The sequence below is a fragment of the Notolepis coatsorum genome (genome assembly GCF_963971535.1).
Source record: "Notolepis coatsorum genome assembly, chromosome: 13".
Lineage (NCBI taxonomy): Eukaryota > Metazoa > Chordata > Actinopteri > Aulopiformes > Paralepididae > Notolepis > Notolepis coatsorum.
Window position 1 is genome coordinate 2157897 of NC_140177.1, and position 18133 is coordinate 2176029.

An 18133-nucleotide genomic window follows, 5' to 3' on the forward strand; every position below is an offset into this window, starting at 1 on the left:
GAAGCGAGGGCTTCAGCCGATCGCCTGGAATAGTTTTTGCGACGCCGAATTCAGTATGCAGTAAAGGAATATAGCATCAGCCAATGGACATATCGATCTACCAGATGGCGATCAATAACTGGGAAATCCTTTTTGGGATCCAACCGGCCACAGGTAAGAGCTATTTCACGTAAATTACAGCCCGACTTCCCCCGCCCCCCCCCTTTCATGCATTCATGGTGGAACATGATCTCGATCATATGCATTTAGATTTTTATCTCTAGCTTGTGTATGGCCGAAACGGCAATCGAATTAACGTTATTAGGTTAGCGCCCTGTAACTCGTTTTGCAGGAATTAGCCTAGACCAATCCGATATAATGTTCATATTCACGACGCTATAAAATGGGAACGTATTGATGAAAAAAATTATTCTTTATGGCATATTGAAGGGAAGGTTTATAGTGTCAATTGACAATGACAATACACACATAGCAATAATTTCTTAATACAGATTTAGCTCTACAAACAACCTCACGCATAGTTAAACCTTGTTATGAGAAGCTGGCCTTATAGAGTGGGAACCGTCTAATCACAGTGGCCGTCAATGTGTTAAGTTGCAGGCCCTGTTGCAGGTCACAATACAAAAAATTAAATAATCGATTATTAAAATAAAAAACAGACAGACAGACAGGCAGGCAGGCAGACAGACAGACAGACAGACAGACAGACAGACAGACAGACAGACAGAGCGACAGACAGGCAGGCAGACAGACAGACAGACAGACAGACAGACAGACAGACAGAGCGACAGACAGACAGAGCGACAGACAGACAGACAGACAGACAGACAGACAGACAGACAGACAGACAGGCAGGCAGACAGACAGACAGACAGACAGACAGACAGACAGACAGACAGGCAGGCAGACAGACAGACGGACAGAGCGACAGACAGACAGACAGACAGACAGTACTTGAGTCTGTTGACAGAAGGGGCGCTCTTCCAGGTGGGGTGCAGCTGCTCCGGGCTGAAGACCTCGCCCTTCTTCAGGGCAAAGCCCAGGCGACAGTACATGGACACAGCGTTCTGGCAGAGCGGAGCACACAACACAGTACAGCAGTGTTATCATTCCAGCCCCGCGCTGGCTCTTCAGATTGGGCTAGGGCCGTACCGAATGTCATTTTTTAACATTCGTAGCTTCGATTGAAGTAATCGAACGAAGCTTCGAATGTCTATATAAAAAAGGAATTACTTCATACATTTTTTTTAAAGAAATCTCAAACTAAATCCTCAATTTGAATAAAGTGATTAATCTGATTAAATGTGTCTTTTTCTTTCATTTAAACAACTTTCTTTAATGAATATAACTCATCAGTTTCGTCAACATAAATAATCCAATAAGGGCACGGTTGGTACGAAAGTGATGGTGACGTCTTATAGTATAATATTAGTGTAGCCTAATCTTTAACTGCAACTGTGAAGAAAACCCCCATTGGTTTAAACAGATTGAATAGACAAAAAAAATGTATTAATAAATAATAAATGATTTTTTTGTATTAAAAATAAGAAAATTCAAATGTTAATTTAGAATTCGAATGTCAACATTATGATCGAAGCTTCGAAGCATTCGGTACAGCCCTAGATTGGACTGCTACAGAAACCATATAGAGAAAAGGTGCGTAAAGACATGGGTCTAACGGTGATGTCATCATTAGCCAGTCCATAAGATCCAAAGATCAACATCGTCTGCTAGATCTTTTATTTTTTTTACATTCCTAATTGATTTATTTTTCTCTTTGTTTATGTATTTTGCTTATGTTCATTTATTTTACCAAATGTCATTTAATTTACCCCTCCTCCTTCATATAATCCTTTTTACATATCTATATTATATCTATATTATATCTATATTATTATTATTATTATTATTATTATTATTATTATTATTATTATTATTATTATTATTATTATTATTAATATTATTATTATCATCATTATTATACTATATATTATATATCTGTACATATCCCTTACCTACTCTTACTAGTTACACTGCTGGCCAGTATGACTTACTACCATAGTGTCTTTATACCTGTATCACTGTACATATTAATACTACAACTCTGTACATACATCTGATTAGCACTATTACTCAGTAGTACTCATTTATATATTTTATACACAGTTTAAATCACCTGCACATTGTATATTACTATTGCACTTTACCGTTACATTTGTTACACTCTGTTGGATGCCAAACTTCGTTTCATTGTACTGTACTTGTTGCTGCATGATGACAATACATTTGAATCCAATGTAATCCTTCATACCGTTGGTGCACTTTACTGTCTTGTTCTGCACTCAAATTAAGTTCAGAAACAATCAAAACAACTTTTTGTAATTAAACCTTTGGCCATGATGAGTGAATGAAGCCAGTCCCGGCTGTTTTGATGTAGGGGCGACAGTGGCTCGGGAGGTAGAGCAGTAATGGGCCTGGTCTACAAGATACACTACACCACACAGGTACCCATGTACATGTCGAAATACTTCCCAAAGGTCAGTGAATACCATGCCCACAACACCAGAGGGAATTCCACAAATAAAGTTTTCATTCATTCATTCATTCGTGTGGCAATCCGGAGGTTCCCGGTTCAATTCCCGCTCCTCCCGGGCAGCGTGTCGATGTGTCCTTGAGCAAGACACTTAACCCCTAATTGCTCCCGATGAGCAGGTTGGCACCTTGCATGGTCGCCTCGGCCGTCGGTGTGAATGGGTAAAATGTGAGTAACAAATTGTAAAGCGCTTTGGATAAAAGCGCTATATAAAAAAAGCAGCCATTTACCATTTACCATTTGATGTCTTTGTTCATTCTACAGCAGTTTGAATGAGACTGAGAATCTTATTTATAGCGGCGGTCACCTGAAAAGTCCTCTGCGACTAAATAACAAACGTAATTACTCTTTGCCCAGAAGGGGTGGCAGAAATCACACCCTGGCTGCTCCCCACCGACTAGTTTGCCAGTTTGCATTTATTCAAAAAAAAACTTCCTTTTCATCCAATCTTTCTTTTCAAGGTTGAGGAGAGCCCATCAGTTATGTATGGCAGTCTTGATTGGTTTCTGCCCTTCAATGACCTCCATCTGTGCACTCGACTCAAAAGCCACCCACAATACAACAGCCACTTTTCATATTTAAAAGGCAGAGCAAAAGAAAAAATAATAATAAAACCTTCCAAGTTGCCGAGACCTAGACACGAGTCAATAGAAGGCAAAAGGTTCTGCACAAAAAGACTCTCAGACTGAGATCTAATGCCTCATTTACACTCAAAGTGCTTGCGAAGGTCACAGCGAAGGTCACCTACTGCCCTCCCTCAAGCCTACTGCGCCCCCCCCCAAGCCTACTGCGCTCCTACTGCCCTCCCCCAAGCCTACTGCCCTCCCCCAAGCCTACTGCGCCCCCCCCCAAGCCTACTGCGCTCCTACTGCCCTCCCCCAAGCCTACTGCCCTCCCCCAAGCCTACTGCCCTCCCCCAAGCCTACTGCCCTCCCCCAAGCCTACTGCGCTCCCCCAAGCCTACTGCCCTCCCCCAAGCCTACTGCGCTCCCCCAAACCTACTGCGCTCCCCCAAGCCTACTGCGCTCCCCCAAACCTACTGCGCTCCCCCAAGCCTACTGCCCTCCCCCAAGCTTACTGCGCTCCCCCAAGCCTACTGCGTCCCCCAAGCCTACCAGCGAGGCCTACATGCAGTTGGCCAAAAGTGTAACGTGGACAGAGCAGAGCTGGGATTGGCTGCTGCCCCAGGCTGGGCCGCGTATGTGTTCCTCTGTACCGTTAACGGTAGCGAACTGTTAGCCAGCGCTATGTGACATTACTAACGTTAACATTAGCTAACCTGCTACAGAACTGTTAGCCAGCGCTATGTGACATTACTAACGTTAACATTAGCTAACCTGCTACAGAACTGTTAGCCAGCGCTATGTAACATTACTAACGTTAACATTAGCTAACCTGCTACAGAACTGTTAGTAATAGTAATTTAGTAATTTAGGACCTGCTCCGAGGTCATCAATTGGCACACATGCGATGCATGCATGCAATCCGTATCTGCGATTAACCCATCCCGTCGTCCTTCCCCCCCAAGGGCAGCCGGGAGCAGACAGGCACAACGTGAGCTGCGCCAGGGGACCAATCCAAGTGCTCCTGTCCGTCTTCGTCAAGGACGCCACAGCGTTAGCGATCTTGTTGTTGTGCATGTTTTTCCATTGGGTTTATCTTATCGGGGGGGAAACCCTTGCGAGCACGGGGAGAACATGCAAACTCCACACAGAAAGGACTGGGAGATACCCCACCTGGGTAACTGGCACCATGGAAACCTGGTCCCCAAGCGGGATTCGAACCCTGGACCTTCTTGCTGTGAGGCGACAGTGTTAACCACTACACCACCGTTAGCCAGCGCTATGTAACATTACTAACGTTAACATTAGCTAACCTGCTACAGAACTGTTAGCCATCGCTATGTAACATTACTAACGTTAACATTAGCTAACCTGCTACAGAACTGTTAGCCAGCGCTATGTAACATTACTAACGTTAACATTAGCTAACCTGCTACAGAACTGTTAGCCAGCGCTATGTAACATTACTAACGTTAACATTAGCTAACCTGCTACAGGGTTGGCAACATTAGGTAACGAAAGCTTAGCGATACGCTAACATTACGTTTTTGCCATTAGACAAATTGATTAGCTAAGCTAACTAAATGGATTAGCTTAGCTAAATATCAGCCGACGTTAGCTGCTCTGAGGCACCTCCATCACTCGGTTGCGTGTCGTGTTGCCAGAGTGTCCAAATGTGGTTTGGATCAGATGTCAAAAATCTTAAAGTGTTTTTATTTACCATTTATTTGTGGCCCAGACTTTCTAAAAATCTATCTCAATACAATGTGGGCAGGTCGTCTGAACATAGCCTAAATCATCTGGGACGTTTTGGGGCACGATCTCAGTGAGTCATTCTAGCAAGTCATGCCACACGGTAGTAAGAGGAAGGAGACCGGGGGTTCCGTTAGCCGGTTATTAACGGCAAAATCTGATGATGTCCGACATATTTAAATCTCTCCGCTCATAATGTCCTGTGAAAATAATTTATTTGGTTACTTAATCCAATACTTGGAAATCTGCCATTCAGTGAGCGGGCAGAGCGGCTGCAGCGCAGACAGAGTGGAGGTAAAGTAACGTCAATGATTCCAGAAACATGGAATGTTTTGCAATTAGGGCTGCTGTACCGAATGTCATTTTTTAACATTCGAAGCTTCTACTGAAGTATTCGAACGAAGCGTTGAATGTCTATAAAAAAAATATTTTACTTCATAATTTTTTTTTTGTATTTTTTTTCCCTCAAAATAAATCCTCAATTTGAATAAAGTGATTCATCTGATTCAATTAGTCTTTTTCTTTTATTAAATCAACTTTCTTTAATGAATATAACTCATCAGTTTCGTCAACATAAATAATCCAATAAGGGCACGGTTGGTATGAAAGTGATGGTGACGTCTTATAGTATAATACTATAATATTAGTGTAGCCTAATCTTTAACTGCAACTGTGAAGAAACCCCCCATTCGTTTAAACAGATTTTTTTATATATATATATATATATATATATTTTTTTTTTTATGTAAAATTCGAATGTTGATTTAGAATTCGAATGTCAACATTATGATCGAAGCATTCGGTACAGCCCTATTTGCAATGCACTTCTATTGCTCAGTTTAAATCATCAATAGCAAACCATTTCACCACAGTCTGCAGTTGTTGTTTTTAATTATTTTAAATGTTCAATTGGTTGACTTTCGGTTTCTATATTGTTTTCCCTTTTTTTTTTTTTTATCATTCCGTGTTGTATTTCACTACGACGTCATTGTAAATGAAACGGTCCCGGACACGTGGAAACCCTGGACGAGACGGATGAGCGGTGCTTCAGGTGTTTACACCAGAAGCCGTGCCACTGCTGGAGAGACTGGCTCCAAGTCTGATAAGATTATGATTATGAATATGAAATGGGCGGTGAGGAGGAGGAGGGGGGGAGGAACTAGGTCAAACTTTCAAGACCCAATTCAACCTCAAATGATGCATCAGTGCGTCGGTGCCATGGGGGCACATACTGTACCCATCTTTGATGTTTAAGCAGCGTACAAATTACCAGAGTCTTAATGTAACAGTGGCGTATCTACAGAACACGAATGGGTCTAATCACATGACCTAAGGGAAATAAAGATAACGATAATAAGATATGTGGGTGTAATGTCTCTGGGTTTTAAACGTCCCACGTGATTCAAATCAAATCAAAATCAAATGTATTTGTAAGGCCCGACAAAACACGTCAATGTCCCCATGGGCCGGACACGTCTTCTTTTAAACAAGTCAAGGAGAAACATCACAATATCAATTTAAAATAAATGCAAAATAAATAAATGCAACACTCCCAGACATACCCCACGCGAAGGTAAGGAAAAACTCACTAAAACCTAGCAATAGGAAAAAATGCACCACAGGACCCTGATGTAAACAAGACAAACGTCTTTCTCTGGTCTGCATCCCCTTAACAATTGTGTGTATTGAGCCGTACTGTATTGTACCCATTCTGCAATCTGTTAAATAAAGTTTTCATTCATTCATTCATTCATTCATTCATTCATTCATTCATTCATGTGGAGGAGAGAAACCTTAGAAGGGCTGTTCAAGGGGGGATCTTCTTAGATGTCGGTGATAGTACAGTAGTTGGTAAGCATGCACTCATGTGTGTAGTGAAACACAGATGAGTGCATGCGATAGCAACTTAACATTTTGAAAAATGAAAGATAGAGCTGATAGCGATAGCAACTGAACATTTTGAAAGATTAAAGATAGAGCGTCAAAGATAATTATGTGGCTCCAATTAATCAATGAACTAAACACATGGTCAATTTGAACCTCAGTCTAACCGAAAGCTTTTTGTGCCAAAGAAAAGGGGAAGGCGTGAAGATAAGAGGGCACTTCAAAAAGCCCATCCTCACAACCCGCAGGAGCACCCAAGGGAAATTGCTTCTCCATTTTTGTCGACGGCAATTTCGAGAGACAGACCGCCTTCCCCCGCCCATGAAGCCTTTTCACGCTTTTGGTAAACGATGACTTTAATGGAGACCTTCCAGCAGCTCTTTCGTGGGCTGCCGATGTTAACGCTCCAATGCTGCCAATTCATTTGAGAAAATAGTCATGGATTTTTTTTTGGAAAACCATTTTGACCCCAACCGAACTCCCAAAACTTCACACAAAGCAACATGACGGTGTCTTCCCTCCTGGTTTATCTCCGTAATAATGTAAACCCAGAGAACTCCGAGTGAGGAGACGTTGCTGAACAGAAAATTGCATTCCAATTATTAAAAGATTTTAAAGCGCCCCAAACAGACTTCTGGGTTGAACCAAAGTTGTTTGTACCCTGCAGTGATTCACGTTCTTTCCCGCTGAATCAACAAGTTTGAGGTACTGTGTACACAGGCAGAGCGCATCCTGGCTAACGACTGTAGCAGGGAGACAAGAGGGCGACGTGAGTGTTGCCGGGGCAACGGCATCAACATCAGAAAAAACAAACCCAATTCACGTGAGCTCTCAAATCCTGCCCTCTTTTCTGGATCCTCCAATCACGACGTCCCTCGGAAAAGCAACAGTTGCGATCGGAGGATCGACTGAAACGATCGATTTTGATGTCGTGTCTATTGCTACAGCCCTCCAAGCATATTTTGTTATTTTACTAAAACAAAACAAGTTAACGTTATTGTATATTTCTCTTTCCATTTGTTACTTTTCATTAGCAAAGAAAATGTTCAATCGAACGGCCAGTTTCTTCCCTTTACCACCAGAAGAGCAGCTCCGGGGAGCGGCGATACGCACCTTCACTAAGCCCAAGTCGATCTCCAGAACGTTCGCCAGCTGAGAAACGGAGAAACCAAAAGTTAGCCAAGGCTCTCCTGATAATATGCGACTGAAATGAGCGCATGCTGAAAGTCTAGGGCCGCCCTCGCCTCCACTGAAGAAGCTCTTAGTCGACTAATAGTCCAAAGATTAGCCGACTTCCCCGATTAGTTGATTTCATCGACACATTTGTTTTCCCATAAGGTAAAAAAAAGAAGCAAAAAGGTCCTCTTATAAACCAAGTTCAAGTTCTTTAATTTATACACAATAATACAAGGGGCATTGCAGGTAATGACATGTTTGTGTTTCGAGCTCGGACTCAACAGTTAATAAGAAACAACAATGAGTGCTTATCAGATATGTCCTCATCATGTTTCAGGAAATAACTCATGCAGCATGGGGGAGCATGTCTATGTTCCCCGGGTCCTATGTTCCCCGGGTTCTATGTTCCCCGCTTTGATTGATTGAAAATTTTAGACCACCAGCCCTGATTCCAAACTCTAACCTTAACCAGTTTGAAAGAGGGCCTAAGCTTAACCGTAAAAATAATAATAAAACGTGAACACTGTCTCCCGTGCAAATACACAGGAGGACGGTATAACGGTTTCTAGATCCTACCTCCGACACGTTGGTCTGCTCGTCGATGGACACGAAGATCTTGTAGAGGAGCGTCTCAAAGTAGTCTCCCTGAACCCGGTTCATGACGAAGCCCTCCAGCGGGGGCACTGTGACGACAGAGGACAAGTCAACAGGTCATCAACAACGCGTGATTCTTTTTCGTAGCCGCAATTGGAGTCAACAGGTCATCAACAACACAGAGCCCTCCAGCAGGGGGCACTGTGGCGACAGAGGACAGGTCATCAACAACAACAACAACAACAACGGCCTCCAGTAGGGGGCACTGTGACGACAGAAGACAAGTCAACGGGTCATCAACAACAACAGAGGCCTCCAGCAGGGGGCACTGTGACGACAGAGGACAAGTCAACAGGTCATCAACAACACCAGAGGCCTCCAGCAGGGGGCACTGTGACGACAGAAGACAAGTCAGGTCATCAACAACAACCGAGCCCTCCAGCAGGGGGCACTGTGACGACAGAAGACAAGGCAGGTCATCAACAACAGAGGCCCTTTCCCCCATCCATGTTGGAAGAGACAACGGTTGCCATGTGCAAAACAACAGTTGATATGTGGCTATGTGTAATACCTATCTGACCTCCTCCCCCCATACACCTCATCCACGCCCCCCAGTACCTATCTGACCTCCTACACCTCCTCCATGCCCCCCAGTACCTATCTGACCTCCCCCCCTACACCTCCTCCATGCCCCCCAGTACCTATCTGACCTCCCCCCTACACCTCCTCCATGCCCCCCAGTACCTATCTGACCTCCCCCCCTACACCTCCTCCATGCCCCCCAGTACCTATCTGACCTCCTCCCTCCCTACACCCGCTCCTGGAGGTTGTGATCCTCACACACAGATCTGCTCTCCATCCTTCACACACCCCCCCCCCCCCCCCCCACCACCCTCTGGAACTCTCTCCCGGCTGAGATCCTCTCCGTCACTTCCTTGGACTCCTTCAAGACGGCCCTCAAAACCCACCTGTTCGCGAACTGGCCTACGGCCTCTAGTTGTCTCCCTGTTATTATTATTATTATTATTATTATTATTATTATTATTATTATTATTATTATTATTATTATTATTATTATTATTATTATTATTATTATTATTATTATTATTATTATTATTATTATTATTATTATTATTATTATTATTATTAAATAATTATTATTATTATTATTATTATTATTATTATTATTATTATTATTATTATTATTATTATTAACAAATATTGAATCAGTTGGTGTATTACTGGACCTTGCAAACCAGTAGCAGTGGAACAGTAATATCGTGCATTGCCAATCTTCTACCTACTCTACCACTGCACAGAAATTAGGCATTTTCTTGAGACTGGTTACAAGCATCTGAAGAGAGACAAGGACTCAAAACGTGCCACGCAAGGCCTCTTTTCTACCCAACGACACAAAGCCCCTTTCAGCCCCTTCAAAATTATCTCTAAACCCCCATTCTTTCTTTTGTAATAACACCATTAAGCTTCTTTTCAAATGACACCCACTTATCCCTAATTCTCAGTGATGGTCCACCCCTCTTTACTTAGAGCAAGCTAGTGGAGTTAGAGATTCAGTAGCTGACAATAGCAAACAGCACGGGGGAGATTGGAGTGCGTACATGCACGCACGCACACACACACACATGCACACATGCACACGCACACACACACACACGCGCTCACCTGAGATGCAGCTGTCATCAGATATGGGGACGTCTAAATAGATGTAACCTCTGTTGTACAAACCTGGAAAAGAACAGCAAAAAAAAACACCAATGACAAATTATGTTGAACATCACAATAGATCTGTTAAAAAGGCCGCCATGGGCCATGTGTACAGTAGCTCCTGAGACAGAGACTTTCTTCTCGTTCAAATATGATGGCTTTATATCCTGTTGAAAAGTGTCTGGATCTATTTGGATATATTAGGTCTATTTGATCATTGTAGTGTTTGAGGAAAATATTAAAAAAAATAAAATCATCTCTGACCAAATGACTCCCCTGTATCCAATTATTTCCGTTGTTATCCAATCACAACAGTCTAATGACAGAGAGGGGGTTTTGTCATCACCTTTTTTTTTTTTTATATATATATATAAATATCCTCAAACTAAATCCTCAATTTGAATAAAGTGATTAATCTGATAAATAGTCTTAAATCAACTTTCTTTAATGAATATAATTCTCATCAGTTTTTAATACTATAATATTAGTGTAGCCTAATCTTTATCTGCAACTGTGAAGAAAAAACCCATTGGTTTAAACAGAATGAATAGACACAAAAGAAATATATAAAAAAGAAAAAATGAATGTTGATTTAGAATTCGAATGCCAACGTAACGAATGAAGGTCCGAACGTTTGGGCTCAGCCCTAGCCCACACTATGCCTTTTCAATTCCATCAGTTCTAGCAATCCTCCATCAGTTACAATGTAAGGGTCCCATATTATCCTCCCTTTCAACAAGTTAAGTCTCAGAGGTCCCAAAACATGTCTTTGAACTTTTTTTTGCTGAAAATACCACTCAGATCCAGCGTTGGAGCAGCCTCTCTGTTTCAGTGCCGTCCTCGACAGGCCGTTTGTGTCTGCAGCTGCTGCACAACGCCCCGCACCGGCGTGTGAAGAACCATCAAACGAGATTCAGATCAAGCTGTCAAACTAGGCGTCGCAGATCAAATATGACTCAAGATCCAGCAATTTCATACATTTTGTACACACACACACACACACACACACACACACACACACACACGTCAAGGGCCACGCATTGCACTCCGGAATTGACTGCGGACGGCTCACGATCAAACACACGATTCAGATCAAGCTGCCAAACTAGACGTTGCAGATCAAATATGACTCAAGATCCAGCCATTTCATACCCTAAAGATTTTGTCAGAAACATATTTTCGTTTAGTCTTTAGAAAAGAGAAAGTGTCACATTTCAATATAGAACTCAAAACGCAGACGCTGGACAAGGTCAGAGGGAATACATGAGCGCTGAAAATGTGAGTTATTCATAATATGGGACCTTTAAAGTCCATTTAACCTCTTAACAGACACCCAGAAAATTGGGTGCCTGTTTCTTTTACAGATTTTTATGAAATTTGGACATGTACTACATAAGACTTCAGGCTATGGACCCAGTGTGTTTTCCAGCTCATACAAATTTTTTGGGATATATACTTTTGCAACTACTACAGAAAAACGTGAGTAACAAGTTCAAGTTCAAGTTCAAGTTCAGACCTATGTTACTCTATTTCATTAGCACTAAAAGTAAAGTGAATTTTCTTTATTGTATCAGAAACTTCAGAATGTTATCTTTGAAAAGAGACCAGGCTCATGCATGTGCTATAAGTATAAAGATAATCTTTGCAAAAAAAGTATGCAATCCTCAAATTCAAGTTTAAAAATGGCCACTTTTCTGGGCGCCAGTTAAGAGGTTAAAGATCGCTGGGGTCCCCCAGACCCCACAGTGAGAACCAGTGCACTAGGTCACTCACAACAATCTCAATTCATAGGACTGGTGTCAGACCCTTTAACCAGGGAGAGCAAGCAGGAGAGGACACTGACTCGGGACCAGACCCTTTAACCAGGGAGAGCAAGCAGGAGAGGACACTGACTCAGGACCAGACCCTTTAGCCAGGGAGAGCAAGCAGGAGAGGACACTGACTCAGGACCAGACCCTTTAGCCAGGGAGAGCAAGCAGGAGAGGACTCTCACTCAGGACCAGACCCTTTAGCCAGGGAGAGCAAGCAGGAGAGGACACTCACTCAGGACCAGACCCTTTAGTCAGGGAGAGCAAGCAGGAGAGGACACTCACTCAGGACTACGTTGTACTCCATGGATCCAGCCAGCTGGGGTCCAGAATCGATCATCTTGTCAATGGCCTTCTTCTCCGGTGGGCTGCAGATCTGTAGCCATAACAGCACACAGACGTCAGAATGTGGACGGATACGTACGTAGATGTGTGTGTGCGTGTGCGTGTGTGTGTGCGCGCGTGCGTGTGTGTGTCTGTGTGTGTTAGTAGGGATGGGCATTGATTTGCAAATACTTGTTAAATTATTTATAAAAAAAAAGATTATACCAAAAGGACGGTTGTAAATCGTATTGATCGTGGCTTATTTAGTCAGAATTGAATGCCCTTCTCAAATTTCACTTTCACTGCATTAATCTGACTCCCACCTAAACTGCACAGACACAGACTACAACGTATAACGAACAACGTATATCACGCCAGACAGTTAGGGTACCTCATGTATTACTGCACCTGTGTATACTGTATACTGTACTTACTCATAGTATATATTTAGATTCTAATGTTTATTGTAACCATATTGTTATTATTATACTTGCTCATATACATATATTCAGAGTATATTGTTTACTTTTTCTACTGTACTATAATTGTATCACCTATATGCATGTCTTTCCACTATTACCCTGCCCATACCTGTACCCCCCCCCCCCCCCCCCCCCCCCCCTCCCGCATGCTGCTATGATGCCTGAATTTCCCCAAGGGGATTAATAAAGGAATATCTTATCTTATCTTAATATTGAGATAATGTAGTTATCCTAGTTCTATTTCATCTATAACATAGCTGTGTTCAAATAGTGACAAAGGGATAAAGAAAAAAGAAAAACATATATATAAAAAAAAAAAAAAAAAAAAGTATTTAAAAAAAGAAATAAAACATAAATAAATGTGTATACGTTTTGTACATAAAACTATGAAACCTTTGTAACCTTTGCTAAATGATATACTGGAATTATGTTTCTTTTTAGTATTTTATTGTTTTGTGTGTAATGTAAATAGTGTAATGTAATGTAAAAAGGGTGGGCAATTATAAGCCTCGGCTTCAGCCTACACCTTTTCGGTCAAGTTCTACTACTATGCTATGTAAAAAATTAAAATAAAAAAAAATTAAAAATAATAATCATTCATTCATTCATTCAATGTTTGTAGCCAGCCAGCCGGCGTGTGGCTCCACGAGGCCCCTCTCACCCTGATGTCGTCCTCGGTGATGAAGCCGCTCTGTGCCACCCACCACGGCTCCACCGAGATCTCCACCGGCTTGCCGGGCAGCAGGTCCCGCGCCGTTTTCCTGCGGAAGAATTTCTGACGGAGAGACGCGGAGAAACAGCCAGTTAGATAAGTCAGGATCAGAGAATGTAAAAGTAGTAAATGGCTGCATTTATATATATATATATATATATATATATAACAGCTTTTATCCAAAGCGCTTTACAATTTTGTTCCTCACATTTGACCCATTCACTCACACACCAATGGCGGAGGCGACATCGGGAGCAATTATAGGGGTTAAGTGTCTTGCTCGAGGACACTTCGACACGCTGCCCAGGAGGAGCGGGAATCGAACCTGGAACCTCCGGATTACCAGACGACTGCTCTACCTCCCGAGCCACTGTCGCCCCTAAATGTCTTCAATAAAACAGGCCATCTGTGTCTATAGAATTCCCCCCCCCCCCCGATGCTAAAAACGGACACCAACAAGTCACGTGTGTCGTGTTAGACATCAAGAGCAAAGTAAGTTGATATTCCGCAGCACAGGGCTATAGAAGCATGTTGGATCCACTAAATAGGAAATATCATGTCCTAAGTTAAGCTATTAACAACACGGCATCATTTAATTTTGGGATATTCAAATAGTCGTCAAATTATAAAAAAAAAAATCAAATAGTTTACGAGAATATCGCGTGGTCTCAAAAAATATATATTTTCCCTCGTTTTTTACCGGCAACTACAACGTTTTGCTACACTGCACTCGGTCTTGGTCTCAGCATATTAATTATATTGTTTTAAAAATGGGAAGAGCAATTGGTATTTCCAGGAAATGTGCTTCTTTTGTCGCCCGTCCCCTTTTATGTCAGATAGTGCAAAGTCGCGAAGCGGTCGCTCCGGGTTCGATTCCCCGACCCGGTGGCCTAAATATTAAAGGCAACCAACTTGTATCTAACCACGCCCAACTTGCGTCTAGCCACGCCCCCGCGGCGACGCGGCAGCAGCAGAGCGGAGCGGCAGCATTATATGCCAGTAACCGCCCCTAATTCAGTATCCAGAAATAGCTCAATTGGCAAGGCTGCATGGCTGTGGATCCTACGGCTCGTTGCTGGCTAGTTCGAATCCCTTCAATTTTTTTTTTTTTTTTTTTTTAACGTGCATTCGCATTCTTTCGCCGTTAAGTTTAACGTGCATTCATTTCGCCGGTTAAGTTTAGGCATTGTTTCGGAGTTGGTTAAGGTTAGGCATTGTTTCGGAGTTGCTTAAGGTTAGAAGGGTTAAGTTTAGGCGCTGTTAAGGAGCTGGTTAAGGTTAGAGTTTGACTTAGAGAATGGCAATATTTTTTAACGTGCATTCATTTCGCCGGTTAAGTTTAGGCATTGTTTCGGAGTTGGTTAAGGTTAGGCATTGTTTCGGAGTTGCTTAAGGTTAGAAGGGTTAAGTTTAGGCGCTGTTAAGGAGCTGGTTAAGGTTAGAGTTTGACTTAGAGAATGGCAATATTTTTTAACGTGCATTCATTTCGCCGGTTAAGTTTAGGCATTGTTTCGGAGTTGGTTAAGGTTAGGCATTGTTTCGGAGTTGCTTAAGGTTAGAAGGGTTAAGTTTAGGCGCTGTTAAGGAGCTGGTTAAGGTTAGAGTTTGACTTAGAGAATGGCAATAGACAGCCTATTTCCGCGCTGCAGCGCGAGGCAATAGACAGCCTATTTCCGCGCTGCCGCTCTCTCGCGCTGCCGTGGTCACATGGGCGTATTGGCCAATCAGAGAAACGCTAAACACAAGTTGGTTGCCTAAAATATTCACGCGACCCGGTGGCCATATGCCGCATGTCTTCCCCTCTTCTCCTCCCGTTTCACCCTCTCTCCTCTGTCGGTCCTGCGCGACCAGAAAAAGCTAATAAAGGAAAAAAAAATTGCCAGGTCCTAAAACCAACGCTTGAAGGAGATCTTTTATTTTTAGAGCATTAACTCTAAATTAAATAAGGGTCAACGGTATTCTGTACAGAGTGAAATAAGCGACCACTCAGTTCCGTACAGTGACAACAACAGGATTTTACACTGTGAAACTGTATATACCGTACTTTTCGCACTATAAGCCGCACCTGACTATAAGCCGCAGCAGCTAAATTGAATGATGTGTACATATATAAGCCGCACTGGACTATAAGCCGCAGGTGTTTTAATGTTTAATTACTATATGTAATTAGCATTGGGACACAATACTGTCGGACAAATAACAAGAATTAACTCATTTACAAGTTGTATTAAGTTTAGCAAATAAGGGAACAGATAAATAACATTTCAATGCAGTCAAAAAAGCAATATTTAGATTTTTACATTTCCGGGTTTGGTCACGTCGAGTCACATATAAGCCGCACCATTATATAAGCCGCAGGGTCGAAAAATTGGGGAAAAAGCCGCGGCTTATAGTCCGAAAAGTACGGTAAATAGTTTACAATCAATCCAAAATGTTTGCATTACTCATAACCCGCTAATTTATGTAAATGTCTTAACAATATCGGAGGCACGGCAGTTCGTCACACAGGGTTGAGAAGGGGGTAAAGGGGATATGACATCATTGAGAGGGGACCACCACAAGATGATAGGGCATCTAGTCTGCCCAAAAGTAAATGAAGAAGAAGAAAAACACAGGAAACAGTCCGTATTCTTGACTGAAATTACAGATTTATCAGGGTTTGAACATTGTTGGAAACATTTTGGATCATTTTAAAAGGTGCTAAAAATATAATAATAATAATAATAATAATAATAATAATAATAATAATAATAATAATAATAATAATAATAATAATAATAATAATAATAATAATAATAATAATAATAATAATAATAATAATAATAATAATAATAATAATAATAATACATCCAGAGCTTTTAGAAGATGCAGAATAAAATAATAGCTTTCCCCGGTGAACATTTACATTGCGTGCATGTATCCCCTTGCCCCACATGGAATGCACCCGATTGGATAAATGCTGGTGCTCTAGTGCGACATCTAGTGGCTGAATGTTATCTACCTCTAAGTAAACAACTCAACAACAGGTCTAGCGTAGGTCTAGTGGTTTGTAGATATTTTAAATGCAGAAATGTTACATATTATATGGTTAAGACCAGGGTGCTGGGAGGGTCAACTCCATGCGGAATAATTTGAATGTTTGCATTCGGACATACAGCCCTTCAGATTAATGTGCGGTGAAGGCCAGGAGTCCAGTGCATTAACACTTTGGTCGCCAAAAACGCCTTAACACGTCATTCCCCGCCATGCTCATTCTGCCAAAGACGCCGTACCACGTCTTTGAGATCAATATTTAAAAAAATCTGTGATCGCAATCATATTTCTCCCCCGGAGACTTGAGATCTACTGTTGATCCCCTCTCAACTCTCCAACGGTTCAAGAGCGCCATCTGGTGGCCGATCGGCGGATCGCTCAAACCGGAAACCGGAAACGGAAGCTGATGCTCATTCCAATTCGGTCCGATCACTCGCCAATAGTCTCGGGACTCGAGCTAGACACAATGGATAGCAATCCGTTACCAATAACTCGATAAACAACATGATTTGGACGTATATACTATTATACAACCTGGAGATGGATCGCATATTTCAACATCCCATAATAGGAATATTCTGCTCCACGCTCATCGCCCAACGCTACGAGGAAGCTAGGGTTCGTTTCAGCGTTATTTTTTAACGTGTTCGATACAAACTGCTCTAATGATCATATCACCCACACTAGATGAATCATCTAACGTTGGCCACGGAATTATAAACGACCCCCCCCCATCCGGTCAACATCAGATGATAAGTAGTAACTTCTAGAAGCACGTCATTTGAAATTTTGTATCTCGCGCAGATCGCTATCAAACTGTATACAATCATCAATATAATGCATTTAGGGCTATAAATCACGTTCTGGAGAATGCTGCAGAAAACGATAAAAACATACTTATACTTTAGACCGTATTTTAGTATGAATATGTGAATGAAAAAGTATAACGTTGCTACACCCTGAACAATAGATACTTGACGTTGAATGGGCCATAGTAATGTCAATTTAGCAATACAATTTAAAAAGTTATAGCCCTGCAAAGAAGGGGAACTTCTCCATAGACAAATAGAGCTGGCGTGGGATGGTTTATTATGAATATAAGCCTGGCGACCAAAGTGTTAATGTGGGTTAACCAGCAGTCCAGTGCGTCTGAAAGGAGCGGTTAACTAGGCGTCATGTACTACTATGTTACTATGTTACTATGTACAGTAAATGTCCTAACTCCATAATACACGGGACCCTCTTCTTGGGACCAAGTAAGGTTTCGTCGATATTCCAATGTACAGTTTTGCTTGTACAGTTGTACAGTTTCCTTCCACCCCGCCTACCCTTTCTCTGGTCTGCATCCCCTTAACAATTGTGTGTATTGAGCTTACTGTATTGTACCCATTCTGCAATCTGTTTAATAAAGTTTTCAATCAATCAATCAAATGAAAGGAGCTGTTAACTAGGAGACAGTGCCAGAGGGACATGCGTCTCCAGAAGGC

The 18133-nt window shown here is 42.0% G+C and overlaps 1 protein-coding gene across 2 annotated transcripts in view; it reads right to left on the minus strand.

The window, feature by feature from the left end:
• The window catches only part of fam91a1 (family with sequence similarity 91 member A1), a 94726-nt gene that overhangs the window by 45385 nt on the left and 31208 nt on the right, over positions 1–18133 (minus strand). Inside the window, exons 5-10 of one of the 2 annotated variants that reach the window (XM_084327187.1) lie at positions 13563–13746; positions 12381–12471; positions 10246–10308; positions 8545–8651; positions 7906–7944; positions 955–1067 (exon numbers count right to left, since the gene is read on the minus strand). In XM_084327187.1, the coding sequence (XP_084183313.1) occupies positions 955–1067; positions 7906–7944; positions 8545–8651; positions 10246–10308; positions 12381–12471; positions 13563–13746 (597 nt within the window). Of the gene's footprint in view, positions 1–954; positions 1068–7905; positions 7945–8544; positions 8652–10245; positions 10309–12380; positions 12472–13562; positions 13747–18133 lie in introns of those variants that run through there. The other variant, XM_084327186.1, reaches the window with a different exon arrangement.